Source organism: Haliaeetus leucocephalus, unplaced genomic scaffold, assembly GCF_000737465.1.
Source record: "Haliaeetus leucocephalus isolate CR32 unplaced genomic scaffold, Haliaeetus_leucocephalus-4.0 Scaffold506, whole genome shotgun sequence".
Lineage (NCBI taxonomy): Eukaryota > Metazoa > Chordata > Aves > Accipitriformes > Accipitridae > Haliaeetus > Haliaeetus leucocephalus.
In genome coordinates, this window is record NW_010972942.1 from 5,677,208 (window position 1) to 5,687,638 (window position 10,431).

The 10,431-nt window shown below is 39.7% G+C and overlaps 1 protein-coding gene across 1 annotated transcript in view; it reads right to left on the reverse strand.

Moving 5' to 3' along the window:
* Positions 1-522: 522 nt before the first annotated feature.
* KCNB2 (potassium voltage-gated channel, Shab-related subfamily, member 2) overlaps positions 523-10,431 on the reverse strand; it is a 174,950-nt gene continuing 165,041 nt past the window's right edge. The window contains exon 2 of the mRNA XM_010575886.1: positions 523-2,673. Within this exon, the coding sequence (XP_010574188.1) occupies positions 523-2,673 (2,151 nt within the window). The remainder of the gene's footprint in view (positions 2,674-10,431) is intronic.

The following is a 10,431-nucleotide window of genomic DNA, read 5'->3' on the forward strand; positions in this document are numbered from 1 at the left end:
GGAAGTACCTGTGTCCCAGGAAATGCTTTTTCCATAAATCCTTGTTAACAGTAGCTTTCCCCCCAACCCCAAACTATTTACAAATATATGCATTTTGCAAGCTCAAAGCACCTTGTTTCATATCTTTATGAATGCATGCATTGACATTTCATCCTTTCATGTGCAAATTCTAAAATTCATTGTAACCAAGAAAACAAAAAAAGTTAAAAGAGTTCAAAATCTGTCTACAATCATAAGTGAAAGGATCAAAAATGTCAGATGTTGCAGAACACTAGCTCCTAACAGAGCTCTCTTTATTTTATTCACTGTTCTCGAGTCATTTTTTTCCTGTTTTTTTTCAGTTTGTTACAAAAAGCAGTCTTTTTTTTTTTAAATTAAACAGTATTTAAACTAAACAACTCTTCATGCCATGCAAAAATAACATTTTATGCATTTTTTTTTTTTGAGGCTTTCCATGTTTTAGTTCATAGGCATTACTAACTGTGTTTTAAGAAAAGGTATTTTTATTGCTTTTGTAACTAGTCACATGCTAGTTTCACGTGTGGGACAGTAACCAGTTTCTCCTGGACTTGAATGAATTTCTGGGGCAAATAAATGGTTTTCCATTTTGTGACCTTCTTGGTTACTGTCTTGCTTTACCTCACCCACAGCATGGTAAATGTCTTGAGTACAGTTGTGACTCATGCTTTTGGGTGAAGAGCTGACCTGTGGCTCCTCTGTTAAATGGTTGCCATCACTGTGTTTATCCCCACAGCAATTTGTCTTGATATCCTGTTGTTTTTCATGTTTTATACCATGTAACTCCATAAACTCTTCTTCTTCTCCAGTGTCTACTTCAGTGAAGCTCCTCCTCTCTTTGGAAGGGAAAGAGAAAATCTTCTGTTTGGGAAAGAGAGGGGATGATTTTTTAGCAGGTCCCTGACAAAGGGCTGATGCATCAGCACCAAGTAAAGGTCGCTCACCTTGGGGTGAGTTTTCTTCTAGGAGAATGGTGCTGATGTGCTGCGGGGTAGCCTGTGTGAAGTCTGCTCCTGCCATTACTGGCAGTGGCCTTGCAGTGCTCGGTGGAGTTTGTGGAGCACCACCTCTATTGTCTTTAAAATTAACTTTAAGGGATCTAGATTTTAATGGGTTGCTACCTTTCAGGGAACTTTTGGGGCTTTCCATGGCAGTGTCAAAATGCAAATGACCATGCAAACCAGTTTGGGACCCACTGCCATCACTGATAACAGCTCTGTCGATTGGATTATAGTCAAAGGTGACATCGGTTGGAGAAAACATTCTGTCTTTTGTGAATGGTATAAACTGAGAACTCCTTACTCTTTGGTTGTCTTCCAGGTTAACAGCATCAGCTGGAAATCTCATCTGCAAGTGAGAGCCAGGAAACAGAGAAAGGGGAGACCTCTCTGTTTCCGTGAAGTCAGTTGCACAACTGGCAAAACTGTCGATACTGGATGTGCTTCTCATGTCTGTTATGATGTCCGTAGGTCCAGTTGGCAATGGATCTCTCTGACCAGTAACTTCTTCCATTTCAATTTCTTCTTCATACATGGGTGGCTTTGCTGACTGGTCTTGGTAACCAGCATTAAGATTAGGCTGAGACTGAGTTTTAGTAATTTCATTATACAACATCTCCAGTTTTTGGGCACTGAGGTGCTGCGGGCTGGAGGATGCTGCAGCATTGTTTAATTGCTCGCGGGAGTCTTGTTGACTAACTTCTTGGTAAGACTTGTTTGAGCTTGTTTCGGACATTGTCCTTCTGGCCCATTTCCACCGGCTTGGGGACAGGTGGTTGTCATCAGGTGTCTCCTTTGGATTGGCTGCTTCTCCAGGCTTACCTGAATCTACTGCTACATCTATCATTTCCATACTGCGAGCAAAGGCATCTTTCAGGTTCATGGAGACAATACTGCCATTTCTTTTAGCTCGCTCAAGTGCTTCTCTTCTCTTAATTGCCTTCTCCTGTCTTTTTTGCTCCTTATAAAACTCTGAGAAATTGTTCACAATAATTGGTATGGGCAGGGCTATGACTAGGACTCCAGCAATACAGCAAAGTCCTCCAACTATTTTACCTAATAACGTCTTAGGATAAATGTCACCGTATCCTACAGTAGTCATGGTGATTGTTGCCCACCAGAATGATGCAGGGATACTGGTAAATTTTGTAGCATCCTCATCCTTTTCAGCAAAGAACACAAGACTCGAAAATATCATTATTCCCATGGCTAAAAATAATATCAACAAGCCCAATTCATTGTAACTGCGCCTGAGTGTAAAACCTAAAGACTGAAGTCCTGTTGAATGTCTGGCGAGCTTAAGAATCCTTAGGATCCTCATGATACGAAATATCTGAACCACACGTCTGACGTTTTGGAACTGCAGGACACTTTTATTGGACTCTGTGAGGAAAATGGTGACATAGTACGGCAAGATGGCCAGTAAGTCAATGACATTTAATGGGCCTTTGAAGAACTTCCACTTATTTGGTGAGGACAGAAAACGCAAAAGGTACTCCATGGTAAACCAAGCAATACACACAGCTTCAACGTGTGCTAGCTGAGGGTTGTCATTTGGCTGCCCAAATTCATCTATTTCTTGAAGCTCTGGTAGTGTGTTAAGAGACAAAGCAATAGTGGACAGTACGATGAACAGAATGGACACAATGGCCAAAATCTGTAAAACAAAATAAACAATGTTTTGGTTAGACTGATACAAGTGTATTTGTCAGGGCTTGCTTAAATCCTTTCAAATGTGCACGTCAAACTCAGAATGGTGGAAGCTGCTTTGGCTGCTGCATTCATTATTTTGTTTTAATGTTTTGATTTTTGCACAGAGAGAAAACATTACACTCACCTTAGACACAATCAAAACCTGATGGTTTTACTGCCTGCAGTAAGCCAATTCATTTCAGAAAGCAAGCCATGACTGGTCTTACCATTTTTTGAAGTACAGTGGGAGGTGATATTTATTATTGCAGGTTACCAAGTGAAGGATATAAAGTTCCTGCTAATGTGCAGAACTTTATTAATTTTCTGCATTAAATGTAATTATGTGAAACTTTACACAGTGTGGAGAAGTGATTGGGAAATACAATGTGTAAGCTGTCAATTTAGTACTACATAGTGCACACCCTCCTAGCCATGTGTAAATTTATGAGCCAAAAGTCAAAGTTAAGAAAAATAAACATGAAGCATTGTTCAGGAGACTAGTCCTGCTGAATTGTTACATCTAGACCAATTTCAGGTGCTAAAAGAATCAAAGGTATTGGCCCTGAATTAGTTTGAGAGCAAGATGTTAAAAAGTAAGCAGTAGTATGAAGGTGAACCCAGGTTCTCATCATGATTAAAATGTGTAAGGAGACAAATACTTCCTAGAAATAATGTTTCAATTTCTGTCTCAGGAGATGATAGGTTTTCTGAAATATTTTATTGTTCATTTTGATAAAGTTCAGGCACCTCTGTACCTCACAGCCTTCCATTTTGCCTGGAATAGCTGGTCATTCTCATTTACAGAACCAGTATTATGAGAAAAGACATGAATCTATCAGAGAACCTAATGGTTTTACTACAACATTTAGTTATTTATACTCAAAGGAATATGGGCAGTTTTGAGATAGCACGTGAAGCATTAAAGTGATGCAAAAATTATTATAATACTTTACTTGGAAGAAATATATTGTTTTGGTTAGAAGTCCTAAGTAAATCCAGGTTTCTATTAGAAATACTAAAATAAATTGTTTTTTATTTTAAAGCTCAGTTTAAACTCATTCCTAAAAGCATTTGCTCTCATTTCTCAGAACTGGTACTGTTAAATCCATTTGGTGATGTTCGGTGTACTTCCAAGGACACACTAATTCTGACAAAATTGCTGTAATACCCAAGAAGAGTGAAATGCAGCTAAGCAGAATGCAGGTGTGATGAGTATATGGGGAGAGATTGGCCACAGTGATGATAACAGCTCCAGAGATGGACAGGCCACCTCCCGCTAACTTTGAGAAAAATAGCAGCAAGCCTGTTTCAGCTAGAGGTTAGTAAGCACAAATTCAGCTCTCTAAGCACAAACTAAAATTGCTCATGGTGTGAGGGTCCGCATTTGGCATCATCTTCTACTTAAGTGCTATCTTTGGCCTTTTCAGCTAATAATAGTACAGAACAGGTAGTACCTTTCATATTTTGAAGTTGTCGTGGTTTAACCCCAGCCAGCAACTAAGCACCACGCAGCTGCTCACTCACTCTCCTCCCACCCAGTGAGATGGGGGAGAAAATCGGGAAAAGAAGTAAAACTCATGGGTTGAGATAAGAATGGTTTAATAGAACAGAAAAGAAGAAACCAATAATGATAATGATAACACTAATAAAATGACAACAGTAGTAATAAAAGGATTGAAATGTACAAATGATGCGCAGGGCAATTGCTCACCACCCGCCGACCCACACCCAGCCAGTCCCCGAGCGGCGAATCCCTGCCCCCCCCTTCCCAGTTCCTAAACTAGATGGGACGTCCCATGGTATGGAATACACCGTTGGCCAGTTTGGGTCAGGTGCCCTGGCTGTGTCCTGTGCCAACTTCTTGTGCCCCTCCAGTTTTCTCGCTGGCTGGGCATGAGAAGCTGAAAAATCCTTGACTTTAGTCTAAACACTACTTAGCAACAACTAACAACATCAGTGTTATCAACATTCTTTGCATACTGAACTCAAAACATAGCACTGTACCAGCTACTCGGAAGACAATTAACTCTATCCCAGCTGAAACCAGGACAGAAGTATTCCAAACAGATTTGTATCTCTCCTTAGCAGTGTGGCTTCTGCCTTTTTTTTTTCTCTCTTTTTTAGCCATATTTATTGGAGGAATAAGATCCATTCATTTCTCCTGCTAAGTGAGTTGTGGACCACGTGTCTGCATCCTTCACACAGCCCATTTGGAAAACATACTCTGGTTAATCTATCCTATTTAGAAGGGCTATACATCCCTTTAAACTTCTACTACCCACAGCAGCAAAAGAAGCCAATCTTAGTAAAGAATGAAGGCAATAGCACTGCATACCTAGGTAGGGCTGATTAATGAAATTTGTGATGGCCCGTAGCTAGGACAGAGGCAGACAAAAGGCAACACTATTACTGGAGAGCAATAACTACCTTTCAAGCTGTGAAAGTTGCCTGCATCAGCTTTCACTGTGAAAAAGTTTGAAGCTTAAATAAGGTATACCAGGTTCTCCACTGAAATCACTATGAAATAACTAATGCATGCTTGAGTTCTCTAACACATTCAATGACATAATTATACTTTCAGAATTCAAAGAACAAATAAACATGGCACAGGTCTGAATTGTTGAGCTTGCAGTGTCTGTCAAACTGATGGCTTCCTCATTGGTGCTGGCATCAGAATGTAAATAACAGCATAGGAAAAAGCTGTGTAATACAAGGACCCAATTACTTGACATGCATTGTTCTTAAAAAAGAAAATCATGAGAACATATCTGCCCAGTTGTCATTAAATTGGTTTTAATTAGGAAACACTGGCGTTTCAGTCTGTCATACACAATTTATTTTATGCCTAAATGTTTATCAATCAGCATACAAAAGATCCTAGAAAAGAGGTGAGTCAATGTGTAGCACCACTTCTTAAACTGTATGACAATGCTAAAACTCCATGCATTTTATAGGTCTTGCACACAAAACTTTCCTGTTCAGAGTTGCCACCTAGGGTGTTTTACTGACAGCAGCCATCTAACTGTTCCAGCCATTCATTCATAGGCTGGTAACATGCAAGCCTGAACTCTGCCAGCTATTTTAATAAAATATACAGAATAGCAGGCCTGGAATTTTTAGTGTTTGTATTTATCATCTATAAGCATAAGTCTGTTCTTGGTGAAAAAATTTACAGCAAACAAAAGTATTTTGTTTTTTTCTAATGTAAGAATCCAAGCTTTTATTTGTCTGGGACTTTGTTGTGTAATTAAAATTGTGCATCATTCCACACACAGTATGTTTTAATTATTGCAATTGATTAGATTTTACAACTTATTAGGCAAAAAATGGCAGGGGATCACTAGGAAGAACAAGAGCAACTATGAGAAAAAAAGAAGAAAAAAAGGGAGTCCCTATTCTGAGTCTACATAAAGAACACTTTGCAGGTAGTATTACGCTGGTAAATCCTCATAGAACAGATGTAGCTTATATTAACAGAAGCACCGAGTTTATAAGAAAGGCCTGTAGCAACCTGCTAGGCTAGCTATGCTGATACAGAAGAGTAAAAAACCCACCACCACTGACTGAATCTTTCCCAGCAAAACTTCCTGTGTTCTGGGCATGTTTCTGGAACTGCATTCTGGACTGAAACACCTGGTAAATTTTGCATACTCCAGGTAATCAATTGTCCTGGTTTTGGCTGGAATAAAATTAATTTTCTTCTTAGTAGCTGGTATAGTGCTGTGTTTTGGGTTTAGGATGAGAATAATGTTGATAACACACTGATGTTTTAGCTGTTGCTAAGCAGTGTTTATACTAAGTCAAGGACTTTTCAGCTTTTCACACTTCACTGCCAGCAGAGGCTGGGAGTGCACAAGAAGCTGGGAGGGGACACAGCAAGGACAGCTGACCCAAACGAGTCAAAGGGTATTCCATATCATATTACGTCGTGCCCAGTATACCAGCTACTAGGAAGACAATTAACTCTATCCCAGCTGAAACCAGGACAAACAGGCCACACTGAAAAAGTTCCAACAAAGAGGCAAGACATTTTGCTACTGATAACAGGGTATGGCCGCTACTGGCTAATGTTCTTTATTAGCATAAGGCCAGGAGACATGAAAAAGGGAGACAAATAGGGACAAACCCTACTTGGATTTGGTCCAGACTGGAATGCAATGGAGTTATGGCAAGCCTTAAGCATGCCAATTCTAGCCAATCTTAATAGTTCTGCAACACTGAAAATTATTTAAGAATAGATGTATTGTATATGTTTGCAAATAATCCTTGTCTTAAGTCATGGAAAAATTAATTGTCAGTTACTAAAATTAGACCTAGGTACCAATTTAAAATGATCCTAAAACTATTACTGAGAAATAAATATCAGCCTCCAGTTGGGTCAGGTACTCTGACCTCAGCCTCCGCTTTGTCATTATTAGAGCTGAGTCAGTACTTTGCAAGAGTGAGGACAGAATTTCATGATACAGTAAGAAAGAAGTTTACATCATTCTGTCATGAAGTCTCAAAACAGACATCCTTCGTAGTTATCTTACAGGGCCTGCAAACCATCATTACAAGTGGAAAATTGCCACTGCTTATGCACATCTACCCTTTCAGAGTACACCTTTCATCTCTTTTTACCTTTCCATAATAACCGCTGATTGCAGACTCCTGGCACAGGTCTAACAGCTCCACAAAGAATACAGTGTTTAATTTTTGAAAAATAAGATGGAGGAGAGGGGAATAATTTAACAGAATAACATAAATTTAGTTCAGCTTACAGCTCTATCACAGTTGCCCTTTCAGGAACACATCTGATAATGGTTCTGACAGTATGTGTAATCACTGAATAGCTTCTCTCTGCTACTCTTGATGTTCTTCCTTGATGACATTATTTAGAATTCTGACCTTTCATTTCCACTTTTTCCTAGATCATTATTATTAATATTTTTAAGGACTCGATTTGAATGTTCTTCATTGAGCTTTCAGGGATATTCATTAAGCCTGACATTAACCTCCATGTATGAAGGTTAAGCTCTTAGTGGTGTACTTATCTGGTGCCCAAGTGATGCACAGTCTTTTCTTTTTGTCTCTCTGCACTGGCATGACTGTCACCTTAAAAGCTTAGTCTAGAAATGCTCATTTAGGAGCTTTTCACTAAAGATTTCACGACTAGCTTCACAGACACTCCCTATCATAACTTTAGATATCAGAAGTGACTACTAGTTCATCAGTAGATGAGCAGTCACTGCTGTGTCTTCAGTTCAGCTTGACAGACCCAAGTTCCCATTAAGCTAGTGAGGTCAAGTACTTCGAGATATTTATTCATGGTTCCATGAAGTTCAGTGGTGACTCTACCTAAGTAGTCATTTCTTAAGTGGCATATGTCCAGGGATGTGCTGTCCCATGAAGATCACCCAAACTGGGAGCCAACATGTGTAGTAGTGAAGCTGAGGGCAGGTAGTCAAAGGGACTACCTTTGCTTCTGTAATGCGGTGCCCTTCAGGTCTGTGTCTGAGGAGGCTCAAGGGAGGTAGTAGTTTGCTGCATACCAATTCCTGTACGCATGGGAGACTAGTGATGATAACATCAGCATGATCACAATGATGGTAAGTCTAGCAGGAGGGGTAATAACAGGTAGATAAAGCTGAGATTTTACTGCTAGGTCACTCAAACTTCTTTAAGCACAACTGTATCTAAGCAAGGTATTTTGAAACTGGCTCTGGTAGGTTTACTTGACCTGAGAGAATACTACTGTCTTGGCACACCCTTGACTTCAGAAGTTCAGTCATAAAGCTTTTCTGTGTAGCTGATAACCTTCCTGCTTAAGAGCCCTGTGTGAACTCCAGTTTTTTCACAAAGCCTTTCCATATCCATCCCTCTTCCACTGTGTGCTGACATTCCCATTCCATAGACTAATATTTGCCTTAGAAGACCTAAACTCTCAGAGGGGATAAATCTCCTTAGGAAAGATTCCTATGTTCTTTGAGAACAGCCTGGAATACTTCTGGTTTAAATTAACAGTAATAAAATACATCTCTCCTGCATTCTGTTACAGGTAAATTACTGGGTTTTGTATTTATGCTATTAGGATAACAGTAATAGAATACCTTCCTCCTGCACTCTGTGGTGGGCAAACTGCATTTACTTAATGACTTGATTATTGCTTTAGGGAGGATGACCTTGGTGTTTGCACCACCTAGAATTTCAGCATCAGGATTTAGTAAAATCAGGGTTTGAGCATTTGATTATGGCTGAATATGGAGGTGGCTTGGTATTAGGCAATCTTCCAGTGGATAATATGGGAAAATGAGAACCCTGGGAATGTGGACTGAGTCTCTATGAATCTGAACACAGGGGCCATAAAAGTTGATTAGAACACTAGTGGCATATTAGCTACATAGTACAAAATTAGCTACAACATTGCTAAAATTTGCAGGATGTATTTACTAAATATTGTGACCAAAAAGTGGTGACAGAGACGTTGGAGACCAGAGGAATTGCGCTAGGCACAAGTAATAGGCAATGGATCGCAAGTGTGACTATTAGCTGCATCTTCAGCACAGCCCTGAAGAAAACTGCTGTAATTAATTAGGAGCAAAAGTTGAGGAAAATACGGTGGTATCTGTTAGACTGGCAAAGATGGGAGACCTTAAGTAGTCAGAGATGAAGGCAGTCTTCATAGTTTGGGAAGAGGCATATGTATTCAGTTCAGCATCAATGGAGACAACCCTGAATACTGTTTATTTAGCACAAAGTTAATGAGCATTACTTTCAGCTTGTTAACGGATTAAAATCCATATCAAGTCAGTTCTAATATTTTTTGTTGACCAGCAAAAGGCTATCTCAGCTGGAGACATGAAATCAATTATTTTATAACTATAAATTGCAAACTGCCCACTAGGACTTAATGTAGAAGAAATGGCAGATCCAGAGTCAGTGTAAATGAATGGGAATTGCTTTATTTTTTTCACTAGGAATTGGATAAGCCCATGAATTTGTCTGTCATATTATTGGCAGAAGTGGAGCTAGTACCTGCTTGAAATTATAGTGTAACTAGTTTAATCAATTAAACCATTTAATGTAATGTAGGTTACAGTGAAAATAAAAAGTCTGTCTAGCTAAAGCTTTCTTTTCTGTGTAAGAATGGGAGAGATTTAACTCCCTGTTACAGATAAACACAAAAAATTAAGAGTCATGTTAAAGGCTGTATTTATAAAATAGTTTCGTGTCTGCAGAGCTTTTTTGACGTCCCTAAATATATTTTTAGATGAAACAATTTGCCCATTTGTGTAAGGAAAGTCAGCTAAATTTACCAAAAATGTCTGAGATGTCTTTAATAAGTCCTTGTCTGTCCTCAGTCAGAAGTTTCCTAAGCTTTTTGATGATCACAGCTGGCATGCTCCTTATGTTTAGGTTGTGTTTTGTACTGGCTGTCTAATTTTTATTACTTAGATGAATGTACTACAATCTTCAGAACTTCCATCTAAGTCATGACAAAGAGCTTGCGGTTCCCGACTCTTTAGCATAGTAGACAATATGCTAGATCTGTTCTGCACTCCTCGCACGCACAAAACATTGGCTTCATGACCAGGAATTTCACTTTCAAAAAAACCCCCCCAAACAGCCCCGCCCCCAAACCCAAACGAGGAGGTTACCCCCAGCAAGCAGCCGGGCTGACGGTGGGAGGCAGAGGAAGCGAGGCTGGGAGCGGGGCGGTAGGACCCAGCGGGGCGGGGCGGGG